A 21195-nucleotide genomic window follows, 5' to 3' on the forward strand; every position below is an offset into this window, starting at 1 on the left:
GATGTAGGTATGCTCCTAGCCACACCATGACTCTTCCCTCAGCCCCATCTCCCACTCCATTGCTACTGCCGCCAAATGCAACCTTATGCACCACACCTGCAAATCACTGCACCTGTGTGCCTGCCACAATCAAGGCAGTTGTTGTTGTTGGCACCGCTGCTAGCCATGTTGCTTGCATATGTGCCCTCTATACAGCTTCTTTTCCCTTTCAATGCCTCCAACTTTGTAACGTTTATGACAGGTATGTGCATACATGGCCATTGTATGTATACTACGCTGCTTGTATCTGTTTTTTTTCTTCCTTTTCTCCCTTCAGTCGCCAGTCCCTAGTTGTCATGTTGTGTGGCATGATGGCGAGTGCCACTGTTTCACTCGTGCTCTCCACTGAGGCCCAGTCCATCCTTTGTCATGTGTACAGCCTCCGTGATCTGTCCAAGTGTTGTGTCACCTCCATGCACCAACAATACTCCGACTTCCATTCCACTGACTAAGCTTCCATGCTCTGCCTGGGCATGTTGGTAGAGCACTGAAGAGCTCCTCTCCTCTCCTCTCCTCCCTGAGCCCCTGCCAGTGCTCACCCATATGCTCTCCAATGCCGTATGCCACCTCTTCAATGCAAGTAGCCGTCATGTCCCTGCACCGTCCCTCAGCACATCGGAAGCCATACACCACATTCCCAACCTTACAGTTAACCTGTGGGCCCATCCCACATACAAGACAACTGCGCTCTGTGTATTGGGACCCATCGAAGGGACAAGTTCCATGGATCAGGGACCCTATAAGGGCACCACTCCCCTCTACAAGGCAAGGCCAATCTACAGATTGACCCTATCCAACGTTTTTCCCAAAAAAGGTATGCCAGCTTGCCACCAGGGGCAGCACTAATGCATATGGCACTCTGGCACTTCCTACGGTCACACCATGAGTTGGCCCCACCCATCCTTTTTCCAGCCCCTGCCTGTGCTGTTCCAGGATCCACTCCTGCATAGTGGGCAGATCCCCCTTTGCATCACTCTCTATGGCTGGATGCCCTTCCTGTCACCAACCCTCACCTGTTTCCAAGGAAGGTCATATTTCCTCATGGCCAGACATGTTTTATGTGGAAGATGGTGATGCTCATTCACAACAATCACATGATGTCGAGACAAGGATACACACACACACACACATGCACACACACACACACACACACACACACATACACACACACACACACACATCTTTTCTTAACATTAATTATCCAGCAGTGGTGTGGAACAAACACATGGACAAAGATACACACACACACATATATATGGTGGGCTTCTTTCAGTTTCCGTCTACCAAATTAACTCACAAGGCTTTAGTTGACCTGAAGCTATAATAGAAGACACTTGCACAAGTCACCACACTGTGGCACTGAACCCAGAACCAAGTGGTTAGGAAGCAAACTTTTTACCTCACAGCCACAACAGAGAAGCTTCTCCATGATGTTAACTTACATACTAACAGTAAACTCATATTTTTTTCATTTTTTGATTACAGAGATGTGTTTATGGAAAAACACTGGAAGAGTGTAATCCACAAATCGATATGTGACTACTTCTTTGAGGTTCAAGGAAGGGTAAGGATTAAGTTTTTATTTCACCAATGTTGTAGATTAAAAGATTATTTGTGAATTTGCTTTCTCTTTTGAGACAAGTCAACTTTGTCAGTCAGTTTCAGACAGCAATGATAATAAATCTGACTAAACACCATGTTTTTCTTTTACATCATAAATTCTAAAGCCATATAACTGCATGTTATATATGTGTGAGTGAAGACACATGGCTTAATAGTTAGCGTTTTTAACTCACAATCATAAGGTTGTGAGTTCGATTTCTGGTGGGGTGTTGTGTCCTTGTGCAAGACCTTTTATTTCATAATACAGTTCTATATTCAAGAGATGAGGAATTATTTACACTATTTACATTTGATGGATATTTGTCCTCATCTTGTTTGTTGTTAACACAACGTTTTGGCTGATATACCCTCCAGCCTTCATCAGGTGTCTTGGGGATATTTCGAACCTGGGTTCTCATTCCTAAGGTATTTTTAAGTGTTGTTGTTGTTGTTATTATTATTATTATTATTATTATTATTATTATTATTATTATCCATGGGCATATGGTGTAGTGGTATATGCCCACGGGCATATGGCTTAGTGGTTAAGAGTGCAGGCTACTAACCCCAAGATTCCGAGTTCGATTCCAGGCAGTGACCTGAATAATAATAATAATAATAATAATAATAATATCGAATAATACCTTAGGAATGAGAACTCAGCTTCAAAATTTCCCCAAGACACCTGGCAAAGGATGGAGAATATATCAGCTGAAACGAGTTAACAAGAAACAAGATGAGGACAAATATCCATCAAATGTAAATAATGTACTTTTATATCATGTCGCTCCAATCCACTCAGCTGTCACAAATGAGTTAAACGATGATGATGATGAAGGGTAAGTGCCTCTTAATCTTGTACTTTCTCCTGGTATTCGTGGCAGGTTTGTACTCTGTTAAAGACTCTTTCTTTTGGTACTCTGTTAGAGTCTCCCAGCTATGAAAATTCATAAATTCCAGATTTTCCCCACTATCAGTGGATTGACTTCAACTTTCATATAATTAATTAAGGGTTATTTCAGTAACTTGCAAGGCAAGACAAAACCCCCTTGACTGGCGGCGGGGGTAGTATTGAGGGAGTTGGCTTTGTACCAGTTGACGAGAGGTTCAAAGAATAATAGAGGGATAGATGTAGGTGTCTTGCTGTAGAGGAGATACAAAGGTAGACCAGTTGGAATAAAAGAGAGAGAGAGAGAGAGAGAAGATGGTGGTGAAGAATACTCCGTGCTTCCTTTCCTCAATCACTTTTGATCATTGATTTTATTTAAATTTTAGTCACCTTTTTTATTGACTTCAGTTCAGAACAATTGACATTTCCTTTTCGTTTTCTGCTCAGCCCTTCATCAACATTATCGTTAACCCCATTGCTACATCAGTTCCCTTACAAAATTGCATTTCTGTCTTTCAGGCAGTTTCCTTGGATGATGTCCCACCTGTCATTGCTACACCCCATCATTATCTTATCAACATCTATCGCAATCAACTATATTTCGTTGCAGTTGTAACAACCGAAGGTAAGCAATCTTCCTCCTGCTCTATATTTAAGAGATGAGGAATTATGTACATTATTTACATTATTTACATTAGACGGATATTTGTCCTCATCTTGTTTGTTGTTAACACAACGTTTCGGCTGATATACCCTCCAGCCTTCATCAGGTGTCTTGGGGAAATTTCGAACTTGGGTTCTCATTCCTGAAGTATTTTTCGATGTTATTATTATTGTTCAGGTCACTGCTTGGAATCAAACTTGGAATCTTTGGGTTAGTAGCCCACACTCTTAACCACTTTGCCATATGCTTGTGGGCATATACCTTAGGAATGAGAACCTAGGTTCAAAATTTCCCCAAAGCACCTGATGAAGGCTGGAGGGTATATCAGCCGAAACGTCAAATGTAAATAATGTAAATAATGTAAATAATGTAAATCTTACTCCTGTTTTATATTTTCTCTTCATTTCACTGCAGACTTTTTATTTATCTATTCAACTATTCTGATGCTTAACCTGTCAGCATTTAAACCAGCCATACTTTGTCCAAATATTCTTCTTGTTCTATGTTCAAACTGGCAAGATTCAGCTTCTCACACCTACCCTACAATGTCATTCTAAAAATAAACAATCACATCATTGAAATCTTAAAGGTACAAACTAATGCATGATTAGTTCAAAACAATGTGAATATATAAGCCTAACATTTGACAGTGTAATCTGATTGCTTAATGGTTAAATATCTGAGAGGATTTCCCTAAATACAGTGGCTACAAAGGGTTCGAAATGATACAATTGAGACAACAACAAAATCAATAGGATCGATGATGAAATAAGATGTAGACTCTGGAACTGGATTGGACATGTCCTGAGACAGGAACAAGAAAGTGATTGTATGGTGGTACTAAAGTGGCAGCCTGAGGGGAAAAGAGCAGCAAGGCACCCTAAAACCACATGGCGAAGGACCATTGACAAGGAAAGATGAGAAGTGTGAAGAAACTGGAATGAGACCAGAGCTGATGTGGAGAGATCGTATTATTGCCTTATGTGCCTCATGGCATGGAGGAAATAGTTCTGTTGAAGGTTCTAGAAAATTAATCAAATGTTATAAAAAGCTGTGATTTTGAACTCTTAAACAGAACAACCTCAGGGGTTACACAGAACTCGCATTCGTATTATTGGTTATTTTCACCACCACCTGACATAATATTGTGTTTTCTACAATGATGAATTAATATTCCAAACCCACTAAAATTCCTTGACTATTTGCCATTTTAAAATCCTATGATTCTTTACCTTTCTTATTTGTTTCTTTGCAGTGTCTCCACTTTTTGTAATTGAATTTCTGCACAGAGTCTTTGATACATTTGAAGATTATTTTGCCGAGTGTACAGAATCAACAATCAAAGAACATTATGTTATAGTATATGAGGTATGGTACACGTATATAGTCAATGTCATGCTATAGTATATGAGGTAACTATAAATCATAATATAGTGTATATCTGGCAGCTGACTTGGTAGACACCCACAAGATTATCCTTCATCTTTCAACAACAACCATGGGCATCTTTTTGAATTCCATAAATTTAACACTCTTGGACATGCTAACAAAATCAAAAAACAACATAGCTCCCATCAATTTTGGAAACATTTTTTCAGTCAGAATTACTGAAGCATGAAATAAACTCTCTGCATCGGTTGTTAGTGATCAGTACACCGTGTCTTTTAAAATTTCCATGTTTCTAGAAATTCATGTAGAAACTTTGCCAGATCAGATTGGAGCCTGGTGCAGCCTTCTGGCTCACCAGTCCTCAGTCAAACCGTCCAACCCATGCCAGCATGGAAAGCGGACATTAAACAATGATGATGAAGATTATTATTATTATTATTATTATTGAGTGAGAGAGCAGTGCATGCCATCAAAGTGAGTCTGAGGTGAAATATACATAGCGCAGTATACCCATCCTGACTACTCATCTGATAAGGGTACACTGGGCACATGCATCACAACTATGTGCGCGACATGGGGATCTTATATCAAGATAAACAGCGCATGGCCTTGCAGGTGGGGCCTAGTTTTAATTTTCTTCAGGTTGAATAGCCCATCCCACTCAAAAGATCCCTGAATAAGGTTTGTTTATGGATGTTGAACGAAACACCCATGTTTCCAAAGGTAGATTATCCAAACCCCAAAGAATTCCTCTCAACACATAACTATGATGTCCCCCCCCCCACTACTTCTGGTTGTGATCAGAGATGATCTTCTTCTTCTTCTTCTTTATTCGTTGTTGTTGTTATTATTATTAATTATTATTATTATTATTATTATTATTATTATTATCATTATTATGGTTCAGTTTTATAATTTAATGCAGTTGAATAATAATAATAATAATAATTATTATTATTATTATTATTGTTTTAGCTTCTTGATGAAATGCTGGACAATGGCTTTCCATTGGCAGTAGAATCCAATGTTCTCAAGGAGCTGATTAAACCCCCCAACTTCCTGAGGACGATCACCGACACTGTCACTGGTAAATCTACTGGGTATGTATTGGCATTCTTCTCAACAAAATCTAATGGCTCTTGCAGATACACACACATGCACATACGTGGACACACACACACACACACACACACACATTATATATATGTATATGCATATGTCTGCCTTCCATGCTGGGTGGTTTGACAGGATCTGATCAGCGAGAGAACTACATTGTACTCCAGTGTCTGTTTTGGTAGAGTTTTCCATGTTGTTTGAGGTACCCCTTGATGCAGTCCTCTGATCTGTCACGTCTTGACGGACTATCTGACCCATGCCAGCACAGAATATGGACATTAAATGATGATGATGATGGTTGATTATTTCTAATGACATAAGAGTCTGACCGGTCACTATCAATTTGCTCCTGTCACAATTGAGATTTCAGGTTCTCGACTGTGACAAGAGTTCTTGGACCCTGTGCTACTGATTTCCTCTGCAAAATTGGGATAACTGCGGCCCATCTGAGAAATGTGCCCCGCAAATGGGGTGCCTGTTTCAACAAGTGTTACTGGCTATTCTCTGCAGTAATGCCTTTGCCATCATGTCCACAAAGCATGGCTAAACACGCCATTTGTTTTGGGATGTACAACCTGTTACTACTTCCCTCCCCCCATCTTTTGCTGCTTAATTCCCCACTCCTACCAATTTTTCTTTTTCTTCATTTCCTTGGTGAGGTACTTATGATTTTTTTTTTTTTTTCTTGACAATTTGATCTTTTATATTTTTAACCCTTTTGATACCAACCTGGCTGAAACCAGCTCTGGCTCTGTAATATAAATGTCTTTTCATAAGTTTTAAATTAAAATCTTCCTCCAAACCTTAGTCACAATTTATGTTCCTAACACTAGCTGAATGATAACTAAGTTATTTTACTAAATTCTTTATTATATTTAAAATGAATTGGAAGAAACACAAAGTATCTCAACAGAAATACAGTGAAGAAAGGGTTAAATGTTTTTCTTTTCTTTTCTTTCTGTGAAATTATGTTGTTAATAAAAATAAAGTTTACATGGTTCCGGATTCAGTCCCACTGCGTGGTACCCTGGGCAAGTGTCTTCTACAATAACTGGACCAACCAAAGCCTTGTGAGTGGATTTGGTAGAAGGAAACTGAAAGAAGCATGTCATATATATATATATATATATATATATATATATATATATCTGCATTTCTACCAATGTATCTACTGCATTTCCTGCTCTCTCTGCCCTTCTCTATACATCGGGCAAACAGGACGCCGCTTGGCTGACCGGTTTGCAGAACACCTCTGAGACATCCAACTTGGCAATAACACCCTGGTCTCGTGCCATTTTCGCTTTACCAGTCACTCTTTGCAACTCCTGTCTGTGTTCAGATTGTCCTTGCACTGGGCTCCAGTCTTATCTGGCAGAGTTCCTACAGCTGGATGCCCTTCCTAACGCCAACACTCCAAAAGTGTAGTGGGTGCTTTTACGTGCCACCGGCACGAAGTTCAGTCAGGTGGTACTGGCTACGGCCACGCTCGAAATGGTGTATTTTACGTGCCACCTGCACAGGAGCCAGTCCAGCAGCACTGGCAATGATCTCGCTCATATATTAGTTTGTGTCTGTTTGTTCCCTCACCATTGCTTGATAACTGATGTTGATGTGTTTATGTCCCTGTAACCTAGTGGGTCAACAAAAGAGACCAATAGAATAAGTACCAGGTTTACAAAGAATAAGTCCAGGGGTCGATTTCCTTGAATAAAAGGCATTGCTCCAGCATGGCCACAGTCAAAATGACTGAACCAAGTAAAAGAATATAAAAATAAAAGAAATTCTAATTTGCTTCTTGTTTACATTTACCAGAGTCAGTGGAATACTGCCAACAGGACAGCTTTCTAACATTCCCTGGAGAAGGACAGGTGTCAAATATACCAATAACGAGGCGTATTTTGATGTCATTGAGGAAATTGATGCCATCCTTGACAAATCGGGTGCAACAGTCTTTGCAGAAATCCAAGGATATGTGAGTAAAAAATAATTCGTCATCATCATCATCATCATTATCGTCATTGTCGTTTAATGTCTGTTTTCCATACTGGCATGGGTTGGACAGTTTGATTGGGGACTGGCAAGCCAGGAGGTCTCACCAGGCTCCAATCTGATCTGGCAATGTTTCTACAGCTCGATGTCCTTCCTAACGCCAACCATTCCAAAGTGCTTTTCACATGCCACTGGCACAGGAGCCAGTCAAGTGGCACTGGCATTGGCCATTTTTGGATGGTCGTTTTTATGTGCTACCGGCACAGGAGCCAGTTGGGGCAGTGGGGCTGGTATCGACCACATACAGATGGTGTTTTTTATGTGCCACTGGCACAACAAGCAAGTCAGGCAGCTTTGGCAGCAACCCACACACGAATGAATGGTGCTTATCGCGTGCTGCCAGCACTGGTAATGGCCACAACTACAATTTCCATTTGATTGTGATTTGATTTGATTTTGATTTACTTGACTCAATAGGTCTCCTCAAGCACAGCGTGTCACCCAACGTTTCAAAGGTACATTTTAAATGGGCTGGTTATGCAACACTGGTGTAGGCTAAGGCTGTGATCTCACTTTCCTTGCCGGGTCTTCTCAATCACAGCATATCTCCAAAGGTCTCAATCTTTCGTCATTGTCTCTGTGAGGCCCAACATTTGAAGGTCATGCTTCACATTTGATGGATATTTGTCCTCATCTTGTTTGTTGTTAACACAACGTTTCAGCTGATATACTTTCCAGCCTTCATCAGGTGTCTTGGGGAAATTTCAAACCTGGGTTCTCATTCCTGAGGTGTTTTTCATCATCATCATCATCATTATTCAGGCCACTGCGTGGAATCGAACTCGGAATCTTGGGGTTAGCAGCCTATGCTCTTAACCACTACGCCATATGCCCATGGGTTAAGGACGTGAGCTACTAACCCCAAGATTCCAAATTCAATTCCAGGTAGTGACCTGAATAATAATAATAATAACATTGAAAAATACCTCAGGAATGAGAACCCAGGTTCGATATTTCCCCAAGACACCTGATGAAGGCTGGAAAGTATATCAGCTGAAACGTTGTGTTAACAACAAACAAGATGAGGACAAATATCCGTCAAATATAAATAATGTACATAATTCCTCATCTCTTAAATATAGAACTGCAAGGATACAGTACTTTGTTGTGCAACCATGATATATCATCAAGTATATTAAAGTTTTACAAGGCAATATTGTGCCTTACTTTTGTGTTAGCAGTGCAATAGTCTCATTTTTATGTTCATCTCTATAGAATTTAGATTCAGCCCTGAAAGTTACGATGGTCTGTATTTGAATATGAATACAATGGTTCAGAGCCAGTGTAATAATTACATATTAATTATCTTATCAATATTGTTGTTATATTTCCAGATTGATTGTTTGATCAAGCTTAGCGGCATGCCTGACCTAACATTGTCTTTCATGAATCCACGCTTGTTAGATGATGTTAGTTTCCATCCGTGTGTTCGTTTTAAGAGATGGGAAGTAAGTATATCCTGTCCTATTAATATCTCTCTTCTTTATTTACCTCTGTCTTCTGTTGTAACTCTGGGAAATATTCCATTCTCTTCAGATATGCCAACAGCACTTTACTATCTTCATCACATAAACCAGAATAATTGCTCTTAAAGACATTTGTCCATAGTAGCAATAACTCCAGCATAATGGAAATAATTCTTGACTGGTATAATTACCTGAATAGTTCTGTCAGAATGCAATTAGAAATTATTGGTTAATTCATCAAACTTTATTGAATATTATAGTGATATTTAATAATGCCAGTCCCAGGAGGTAGATTTTAGATGAAATAATTATAAAGATATGACACTCATCTTTCATGTTTCTGAAGTCGTCCGGATTAACAACTTTACTCTCCATGAGTTTTGAGGGTGCCTTGTAAGGCCAATATTGGCATAAAATCCACAGTTACAGTGTAGTGGTGATGAAAACTACCTGCATCAACTTGCTATAAAAGCAGGTAGCAATTTCACCTTGTCCTTATTCTTAGTGCAAGTTTTGAAGAGTGCAGTTCGATTTTAACAGTTATTTTTCAAAGCTTTAATGGAAGTGACAAAGGAGCATATTCGGCAGATTTTGCTTCATGAGTTCAAGAAAGGCAACACTGTAATGGAAAGTGCAATGAATATTGATGCAGTATATGGGGATCGGACAATAAGCATAAGCCAGTGTCAACAGTGGTTCCAGAAATTCCAAGCTGGAAACTACAGCCTAGAAGATGGGCCTTGTTCTGGAAGCTCTGTAGAGCTTGATGAGGATGTCCTGCAAACCCTGGTGAAAGAAAATCCCATAGTAACTGTTGAGGAACCGGTAGAAAAGCTTGGATTTAGTTATTCAGCTGTTCATCAGCACCTGCATGCTATCGGAAAAATGACCATCTTTGGTTTCAAGGCGAAAGGTGTTCTTCCATCAGGATAATGCTTGGCCACATACAGCAAGGATGACATTCCAAAGGCCAGAGCAGTTTGAATGGGAAACGATGCCTCACCCACCATATTCACCGGACATTGCCCCACCTGATTATCATTTATTCTGCAGTTTTCAAAATGATTTGGATGGAAAAAATATGAATTCTGTTGACAAGGTCAGAACAGTACTGGAGGAGTATTTTTTGTTATGGATGAGTGAATTTTGGAAGAGGGGCCTTGCAAGTCTACTAGAGAGATGGAAGAGCACTGGACAAAATGAAGGAGAGTATATTTTAGATTAAAAAAGAACTCTGTTTATCTTAATTTTGAAAAATATAAGAAGTATAAAAACCCCACATTATTTATGGGATGATCCAATACATATATAAGGAATGGCTGTGTGGTAAGTAGCTTGCTTACCAACCACATGGTTCCGGGTTCAGTCCCACTGCGTGGCACCTTGGGCGAGTGTCTTCTACTATAGCCCCAGGTCGACCAAAGCCTTGTTAGTGGATTTGGCAGACAGAAACTGAAAGAAGCCTGTCGTATATATGCATATATATGTATATGTGTGTGTGTTTGTGTGTCTGTGTTTGTCCCACCCAACATCGCTTGACAACCGATGTTGGTGTGTTATGTCCTCGTAACTTAGCAGTTCGGCAAAAGTGACTGATAGAATAAGTACTAGGCTTACAAAGAATAAGTCCTGGGGTCGATTTGCTTGACTAAAGGCGGTGCTCCAGCATGGCCACAGTCAAATGACTGAAACAAGTAAAAGAGTATATATATATATATATATATATATATATATATATATATATATATATAATAGGCTTCTTTCAGTTTCCATCTACCAAATCACTCACAAGGCTTTGGTCAGCCGAAGGATATAGTAGAAGGCACTTGCCCAAAGTGCCACTCAGTGGGACTGAACTTGGAACCATGTGGTTGGGAAGTAAGCTTCTTACCACCCAACCACACCTGCTCTTATACATATGTGCAGGTATATATTTGTTGTGGTGTATGTTATGAATTAAATATGATGAAGATGAACACAAAGCTTTGTTCCTAATTACAATCATTCCATTATTTTTGTCCTTTCAGAGTGAGCGAGTTCTTTCTTTTGTTCCTCCTGATGGTAACTTTAGACTCATCTCCTATCATATAGGAGCTCAAAAGTGAGTTTTTGCCATTTTCTTCTTCTTCTTCTTCTTTGCTTTAGAACATTATCTCATTGTTGTTCCATTGGCCACCCGGCTCCCATCAGAAGCAGCAACTATTCAGTCTTTATTTATACTGGTTTTGCAATCCCAGGATTTCAGAATTAATCACTAAACTATGTATTTGCAAAGCAAACTACTTTACCATACAGCTATGCCTACACATGTAGTTTGAGTAATTAGAAAAGATCTTCTCTTCCACAGTAAAGGGTAAAAGGGTCAAGTCCCCCCTTCGGTCATGACTGACCATGGGATTGCCCCTAGAAAGTTATCCTCCAAGGCACAAGTCCGGGCACGGTTGTTTTATGGAAGACCAGCAGTCGCCCATGCATACCAGCCTCCCCTCTCCACACCACTGATGTTGTCCAAGGGAAAGGCAAAGGGGCCGATACAGCTTGGCACCTGTGACGTCGCAACTAATTTCTACAGCTGAGTGAGGGAACAAAGAACAGTACCCATGACCCCTTATTTGGGAAGGTGGGTGTCTCTGGGGCTTGTTGGTATGGAGTAAGTTGTGTTTGGATGAAGGCACCCAAGGGCTGGGTCGGAATAATGTTAAACTAGGTGATGGTTCAAACATGCTTTGAAATAATAACTTCTGCCAAGTAAAAAAAAAGCCTGTGGTGGCACCGCATAGAAAGCATGCAGCACTCTCTGTAAAGTGGTTGGCATCAGGAAAGGGCTTCCAGATTTAAAAACCATGTTGAAACAGACAAGTGGAACCTAATGCAGCTCTCCAACCTTGCCAGCTCCTGTCAAATCATTCAATCCATGCCAGCATGGAAAACAGACATTAACCCTTTCGTTATTGTATTTCTGTTGAGATGCTCTGTGTTTCTTTCAGTTATTTTAAATATAACAAAGAATTTAGTAAAATAACTTGGTTATCATTCAGCCAGTGTTAGGAACATAAATTGTGACTAAGGTTTGGTGGAAGATTTTAATTCAAAACTTATGAAAACAAGACATTTGTACTCAGAGCCAGAAGTGGTTTCAGCTGGGTTGGTATCAAAAGGGTTAAATGATGATGATGATATATTATAAATATAATACATTATTAGATTGTTTGATAATCGCCATTGATAAAATCAGATGAGAAAATGCCTCTCATCAATGTAGGTTAATACTATCAATATATCAAAGTAATCAATACATTTCTCATTGTAGTAATTAAGGAAGAAGGTAATTAGTTTACATCCTAGAAACAAAATGAATTGCTCTCGTCATTTCCTATTAAAAGCATATTTTTTCCTTTAATCTCAGTAGTGTTTGATTTCACCTTTTTACTTATATTGTCACCTGAAAATATTTGCATTGTTGACTAATTGCTAATAATTATAAAACAGTAAGTAACAAACGTTTATTTTAATTTATGCATTCCTTTGTTCTTCACCATTCCACTATTCTATGGAATAGCAATATGGAGATTTTAACAGTATTTAGAATAAGTTCAGTAAAACTATTATAGAGTAGAACCTCGGTTTACGACCACCTCTGATCACAAATAAATTGTGCTTTATATATATCTATATCTATTTACATTATATATATAAAGCACGATTTATTGACGATCAGAGTTGTTCGAATACCGAAGTACTACTGTATTGATAAAACTGCCATACTGGTATATTTGAATAGAATAGTGGTCCCAATAAGGTAAAATGCCAAAATTAAGTTAGTATATTTAAATAGTTAACTAAAGACTTGTTGATAATTCTACACTGGTGCTGGTAGTCATTGAATTAGAAATAAAGGTTGTTGAAATGGGTCTATACACAACATTTTTTTTTGATAAAACTACAAAAATAAGAGGTCCATAGATTGTAAATGACAATTCATTGAACAGCTCTCTTGCTTATTTTAAAATTTTAAACATCCTTGGACAGAGTTTTCATCTACTAATTGCATGGATAATATCAGTTGATCAAAATATGGCAAGTAACCCTGATATATTTGTACTAAAAGAACATGGATAAAAGTGTTACAAATTTGTCATGTTGAGAAAATGTGGAGTAAATTTTACCTTGAAATATAGTAACAGAATCCTGTACAAAATATGAATATAATATGAGTATAATAGGCGTAGGAGTGGTTGTGTGGGAAGTAGCTTGCTTACCAATCACATGGTTCTGGGTTCAGTCCCACTGCGTGGCACCTTGGACAAGCGTCTTCTTCTATAGCCTCGGGCCAACCAAAGCCCTGTGAGTGGATTTGGTAGATGGAAACTGAAAGAAGCCTGTCATATATATATATATATATGACAGGAAGGGCATCCAGCTGTAGAAACTCTGCCAAATTTAGATTGGAGCCTGGTGTTGCCATCCGGTTTCACCAGTCCTCAGTCAAATCGTCCAACCCATGCTAGCATGGAAAGTGGATGTTAAACGATGATGATGATATATATATATGGATTTGGTGGATTTGGTTGATGGAAACTGAATGAAGCCTTTGTGTGTTGGTGTGTGTGTGTGTGTGTGTGTGTGTGTGTATATATATAAAAACTCCACTCTGGCAGGATTTGAACTCAGAATGTAAACAAACTTAATTTAATTTTGGTTTTAAATTTTGGTGGGGGCGCTAGTTGATTATATCAGCCTTAGTATACAACTGGTACTTATTTTACCAGCCCCAAAGAGATGAGAGGCAGAGTTGACCTCGGTAGAATTTGAACTCTGAATGTAAAGATAGACAAAATGGGATTTAAGCATTTTGCCTGCTGTACTAATGGTTCTGCCAGCTTGCTGCCTTAGACTTAACCAAATATTGGTTTCAAATTTTGGCACAAGGCCAGCAAGTTTGTGGGGTGGAGTAGGTCAATTACATCGACCCTAGTGCTCAACTGGTACTTATTTTATCGACCTTGAAAGCACGAAAGGCAAAGTTGATTTTGGCAGAATTTGAACTGAGAACATAAAAGACTTAACCAAATATTGCATGGCATTTTGTCCCATATTTTACCAATTCTGACAGCTTGTTTCATATTTTTTTAAATGTCATTAATTAACATTTCATCGTTTATCTTACTAATTTCTATTATGGATAAACTAATTAAACCTGTGTAACTCAGAAAACTTTGTAGATTACATGTGAAACTAATTAACTGATTGATTAATTAAATATGTTGCTCATCTATAAAACATTCTGGAGCCATTGAAGGAGGAACCGATATAAAGATGTGCTTGATCTGCTACTAATAGCAGCAAAATCTCTTTGGTATTGGTATAGCCATGCGATTGAGATACTCACTTCACAATCCTGTGGTTCCACATCCAATCCTATTTGCCTGGTGTCTGGGGCAGGTATCTTTTATCATAGTCTTGGATTGTTCTAAACATCATAATTGAAATTGGAGTAGATAAAAACAACATGGAAGCCTGTTGGTAGCTGTACTTATTTTCAATTATTTAATTAAACTGTTGTCTAGTTTAACATGATCACCACCTGGTCATCGGGTAGCTATCATTTTAAGGATATAAAGATCTTTCTCCTACCAGTTTCAGAGGCCCTGCCAAAATGCCCTGAGTTTTGCCCATCCTTAACTGACTGGTCTTTAACCTTTTTTCTATCCTGTGTACCACATGTGATACACAGGCCACATGTGATACACTGGCATCCATGTATCGTATTTGATGCACATGCTGAGTTCTTTCCAACTACCTGAGTAACTTGGGACTTATGAAAGGAAAGCTTTATGTCACTGGTGGCACACAAAAAGTATTGGGGCTGGTGGCACCTAAAAAGCACCCAGTACACTCTGTAAAGTGGTTGGCATTTTGAAGGGCATTCAGCCATAGAAACCGTGCCAAAAAAGACAACGGAAGCTGGTGTGGCTCCTGACCTTTTCAGTTCTTGTCAAACTGTCCAACCCATGCCAGCATGGAAAATGGATGTTAAATGATGATGATGATGATATGTGAAACATTGGGCTAACTGAATGTCTGACAACAAACATGGTTGCTTAGGACAAACTTATGAGAATGCTTCGGATAAGCAAAGGATTAAGAGAATCAGAAATGGTTTTAGCAGGATTTAAGTTGAAGAGTCATCCAACCACTTGAGTTTTTCATTATCAGTAAATTTACGATATGTTTTGAATTTGTTATGTATGGAAATTTAAACAAATTATATTTATATTGCTTCACTAAATCTTTAGGAGGAAAGAAACTCCATTGAAACTCACCAACGACTAATTACATAACTTAAACTGGAAACTAACATTAATTAGCAATTAATACTGTAATTATTATTATAAATATTATGACAAAGAAATCGGACATCTACTAACTTGGACAACACTACAATCTGACACCAACAGATATTAACCAATGAAGGATCCTGCATGTGGTCACTTGAAATCATAACCAAATCTCACTCAAGTCAAATTCTATTACCTTTAATTTAGACACACTGGACAAATATACAAAAGGTGGGATGGTCATAACTGAAAAGCCTTTGATCATAAATTTACTTGATTACAGCTGACCCAGGGTTGTACAGCACTACCAAGAATACCAAATGAAACTAATTAAGTCTAATTAAAATTAATTAAAAAAAAAAAAACAATAAATATTTCCCATCTGTGTACCAGCGTTAATGAAACTTGCATGTATAATTAGATATGTGAGACTCTTGATGCACTTAAATATTATCTTGGTTCTTTGCAGATTAAATAGTAGATTGTGGTAAGTGCACCGTTCTGACTAACCCCGTGGACAAATTTTTACTAACAGAAACAGTCTTGCGCTGCTTGTTGCACACAAGCAAATTGCTTCCTTTTTATTACTTATCTGCACCATGTCTCTTGCTAGCCTTTATTATCATTATCATTATTATTATTATTATTATTATTACTAAAAACCAGTTACTAGAGACTCTTATGCTATAGTCTCATCATTTTTTTTCTTCCTTTCTTAAAGAAATTGCAGTGTCATTAGAAAAATTTAATTTTTTTTTTTTTTTTTATAAAAACGTCTCCGAGAAATTTTTGTAGATATCCAAGTGGTACATAAACTAGCAAGGGATGTGGTTGGAGATTGATGTGTTGAAATTTAAATAATGAAATCATAGAAGAGTCATGTTAATCATTAATAAACACACACACACACACACACACACACACACACACACACACATTTATCATTATTATAAGAATTTAGAAAAGTCAAGAGATGTGAAGTAAATAATTTTTTAATGATGGAGCTTGAAGTAGATAAAGCTATAAATGATAGCATGTAGAATATTGTGTTAAAAAAGAAAAACTTTTGGATGGAAAAAAGTTGAAGGCTTCCCTTCATGGGACATGAAGCCACATCTTCTGTGAATATGACATATTCTAACCATTACACCAAAGCAGCCCATCAAATTTTTCCATCCAATTTAGAAGCTTTGTTCCTACCAATAAGAATTGTAAGATGTTTACATTATAACAACGTAGAAACTTTGAGAGAGATATGAAGTAAATTATTTTTCTAATTGTGGAGCACAAATTAGATAAAGTTATAACATTCAGCAGGTTGACGATTAAGTTACAAACAAATGCTTCTTTTGCCTTCTCTCTTTTACTTGCTACAGTCATTTGACTGTGGCCATACTGGGGCACTGGCTTGAAAAATTTTAGTTGAAGGAATCAACCCCTGTACTTAATCTATCAGTCTCTTTTGCTGAACTGCTAAGTTACAGGGATGTAAACACACCAACTCTGATTGCCAAGTGGTGGGGGCTAAATACAGACACGCATGATGGGCTTCTGTCAGTTTCCTTCTACCAAAACCACGCACAAGACTTTGGCTTGAGGTTATAGTAGAAGACACTTGCCCAAAGTGTCATGCAGTGGAAGTGAACCTAGAACTATGTGGTTGGGAAGCAAGTTTCTTATCATACAGCCATTTATTTACTTTAAGGCGGTGAGCTGGCAGAACCGTTAGCACACCGGGCAAAATGCTTAGTGGTATTTTATCTGTCACTATGCTCTGAGTTCAAATTCCGCCAAGATCAACTTTGCCTTTCATCCTTTCGAGGTCATTGAATTAAATACCAGTCAGGCACTGGGGTCAATATAAATTGATTGTCCTCCTCCCCACAAAAATCCAGGCCTTGTGCCTATAATGGAAAGGATTATTTATCTACTTTGAATTCCACTGTTAAAACTAATCTAAACAATTTACTTCTATTCTTCATCATAAAGTTTTATTGTACTTGTATGATAGCGTCACTGGCACAGTTCCACTGTGTCTCCTTCCTGTAGATTGCTGTCTTTCGACAGAGGAAAACCTTAGTAGTTTACTTATGCTGACACAATTCTATACAATCAATTTCTTTTACTCTTGTAGACTTCTCTCAAGTTCAACCTGTGACATTGTTTCTCTAATCTGCATTCCATCGTTAGAACTTTGTATCTTCGTTACAAACCAGTTCCTTCTTTACAGAGAAACTTCAATTAATTAAAAACAAAAGAGAACAAATATACATAATACCTTTTTTTCCTACTTGTTTCAGTCATTAGACTGTGGCCATGCAGGGGCACTGCTTCGAAGAATTTTTAATTGACTAAATTAACCCCAGTACTTATTTTTTTTTAAAGCTTGGTAGTTATTCTATCAGTCTACTTTGCCTAACTGCTATATTACGGGGACATAAATACCCCTACACTGGTTGTCAAGCAGTGGTGGGGGACAACCACAGACACAAAGACACACACACAATGTGCTTCTTTCAGTTTCTGCCTACGAAATCCACTCACAAGACGTTGGTTGGCCCAAGGTTATAGTAGAAGACACTTGACCGAGGTGCCACACAGTGAGACTGAATCCAGAACTATGTGGTTGTGAAACAAACTTCTTACCACACAGCCACACCTAACATACATACATATATCCCATTAATTCATGAATGAAGGACATTAGTCCTTCATTGAAGGACTCAATAGAATAAAATGTAAAATTAGGGGATTCTTTTATTATTTTCTGGATTTTTATTGAATTTTGTTTCAAATTCCACTCCCAAGGTATCGGTCAACCAGAAGCTGTGATAGAAGATACTTACCCAAAGTGTCACACCATAGGATTGAACCGGGAATCACACGGCTGCAAAGCAAGCTTCTTAATTATACAGCTATGCCTCAGCTTACCTAACCACCACCACCACCACCACCACCACCATTAACAACAAAAACAACACCACCACGACCATATTAAAGTTTTATATTGGTTGACATCTCCTCGTCTCTAAAACTGTTTTCTTAAAAGCTGTTTGCTCTTTTTCTCTCCTTCCAGTTCTCAATATTAATGGCTGTCTTTCTCTCTCGAGTCTTTCTTCTCAACTAATCTCTCAGTTTCGTTCATTATCTCTTCTACTAATATATTTGTCCACTAATCGTTTGGTTAATTCCATAACTAATGAGGATGTGAATGTTTTCTTTAATCACATTGGCTGGAACTAATATCAGAACAGCAGACTTCCAATCAGACTTTCTGATTCTTCTTCTCCTTCTTTTGCTTCCTCTTACCAATGCTGGAATATTCTGTAGGTAGTTCTCTTTGCTTAGATCTCTCTTTCGTTTCCAATAGAATTTAGTAGTGTTCTATAGTTTTCTGCAAGAATTTGGCTGTTCATTGGTAGCATCACTGCTGCTTGGCACCACTGCAAGGAACAATATGCAATACTGATTATTTGCCAACATAACCTGGCAGTCCTGGTTTAGGACAAATGTTGCTGTAATTTAGCCCCAGGACACATCGTCTCCAGCTGGCTATACGACACAATCTGTGTCCTTATATTTTCGAACAAGGGAATCTAGTACCCCCACTCAGCTCAAAACAATCTTGTAAGATTTACAAATAGTAATTTTCTAATTTATAAATCAGTGACTAGTTGTCACTTTGAAAACTATATGTTTCGAACAGGAATTTGGCAGCGCCACTTCTAGCTGAACAATTATTCTATGTTGATGAAGGGAAATAACCCAGAAATTGCGATACACAGATATTGTTTTGAGCTGAGTGGGGGTACTAGATGCCCTTGTTTGAAAATATAAGGACACAGATCGTGTTGTATAGCCAGCTGGAGACGATGTCTCCTGGGGCTAAATTGCAGCAACATTCATCCTAAACCAGGACTGCCATGTTATGTTGGCAAATAATCTCTACTCCAAAGTACTGTTGCTGAATATCTCTCATTGTGAGATTTTAAAAATAGTAATTTTCAAATATGCAATACTATTGAAAGGTGTCAGAATCCTTGTGATCTTCCAGTCGGCAGTTCATGGAAGGAATGTCTTGAAGTAATATAGAATTCTATAGTGTTCCAATAGAATTTAGCAATGTTTAGTATTCCAATAGAATCTAGTAATGCTTAGTATTCAAATACAACGTAGTATTCTAGAAATTTCTGTTCCATTTTAGGGTTTGTTCCGATATGTAATTTACAACTTTGAGTTTTTGTTTCTCTTTGTTGGTTTCTTCATAATTAGATTTCAAATAATTATCTTTTAATTATCATCATATTCAAATACATTATTTACCTATCTCAAGAGGGGTCATTATGCCAATAATACATACACACACACACTGGTTCTGTTTCACTTCTTTTATTGTTTATTTGTCAACTGGTTAACCATTTAATCAATTAACTAATCTACTCCCCACCAAGTTTTTGTTTTGCAAGGTACTTGATGTTTCTGCTGGTGCTGGTGCCATGTAAAAAGTACTGGTGTTGGTGCCACATAAAAAGCACCCTGTACATTCTGTAATGTGGTTAGCATTAGGAAGGGCATCCAATTATAGAAACCATGCCAAAATAGATAATGGAGCCTGGTACAGCTCTTGCCCTTACCAACTCTTGATAAACATTTTTAACTCATGCCAGTATCGAAAACAGATGATAATGTTGATTGTTTGGATAATCAATCAATCAGTTAGGTTTGTCAAAGTCCTTTCATCACCATTTACCATTTGTCACTTCATCAGTGACATGCCCTCTCTACTCTCGTCTGATTCAGATGTGAAACAGACTCTGATGAACCTCATTGACTGATTGATTGACCAAACGATTAATCAAGCAATCAATTAGTTAATTGGTTAAATGCTTAACCAATTGACAAAAAAATAATAAAGAAGTGAAGTAGAACCAGTGCTTGTGTGTTACTGACATGATGACCCTCCCAAAATACTACAAAATCTGTTTCAAAACATGAGTTCACATTAAGAATCTTGCAAACCAAATACAAAAATGAAAATATTTTATCAAGTTGTGTTTATAGATGAATTCTGAATTCCTGCCCTATTTTATTGTGATCCGTCTTTATTTAATTTTATTTTTACTTCCAGACATTCTTATTAAATCCCATGTTTATCTCTCTCTCACCCTTCCACTTTGATGTTTCGTTTTGTTTTGATTAGAAACTTAATGAATCTGGCTATCATCAACTGCTGCTGGTGATGCTGCTGTTAGATATAGTTATTCAGATTGATAAAGGATCCTCCAGCTAGAGTCTTCATTTCCGATCTTCTGTGAAAATATGTTTGGCCGTGGGGAAACAAGTGAGGGTTGGTGACAGGAAGAGCATCTGTCCACAGAAAATTTGCCTCAGCAAATCCTGTCTGACCCATGCTAGCATGACATAGTGAATGTTAAAATGACCATTATGAAGAGGACAATGGAGTCAAGTCCCAACATTCCTATGTGGCAGGCCTGTAATTGCTAAGAGATTTCTCTCGGCATGAAACAAATGGTAGCCTTGTTAACCCACAAATAAAAAATATTTATCCACCAATGCAGTATTGAGCACTCATTCTCACTTTCAATATCAGCGCATATATATATATATATATATATATATATA

The 21195-nt window shown here is 38.0% G+C and overlaps 1 protein-coding gene across 9 annotated transcripts in view; it reads left to right on the top strand.

The window, feature by feature from the left end:
* LOC106874822 (AP-3 complex subunit mu-1) overlaps positions 1–21195 on the top strand; it is a 67032-nt gene that overhangs the window by 4473 nt on the left and 41364 nt on the right. For 7 of the 9 annotated variants that reach the window (XR_008263503.1, XR_008263502.1, XM_014922693.2 and 4 more), the window contains exons 2-9: positions 1525–1603; positions 3050–3155; positions 4450–4562; positions 5559–5683; positions 7512–7671; positions 9083–9196; positions 11242–11315; positions 16022–16039. Coding sequence is in view for 7 of the 9 variants with exons in the window: in XM_014922693.2 (XP_014778179.1) it covers positions 1525–1603; positions 3050–3155; positions 4450–4562; positions 5559–5683; positions 7512–7671; positions 9083–9196; positions 11242–11315; positions 16022–16039 (789 nt within the window). In the remaining 2 variants the exon portion in view is untranslated. The remainder of the gene's footprint in view (positions 1–1524; positions 1604–3049; positions 3156–4449; positions 4563–5558; positions 5684–7511; positions 7672–9082; positions 9197–11241; positions 11316–16021; positions 16040–21195) is intronic. The other 2 variants (XM_014922696.2, XM_014922701.2) reach the window with 1 other exon arrangement.

This window comes from Octopus bimaculoides, chromosome 2, assembly GCF_001194135.2.
Source record: "Octopus bimaculoides isolate UCB-OBI-ISO-001 chromosome 2, ASM119413v2, whole genome shotgun sequence".
NCBI classification, from domain to species: Eukaryota; Metazoa; Mollusca; class Cephalopoda; order Octopoda; family Octopodidae; genus Octopus; species Octopus bimaculoides.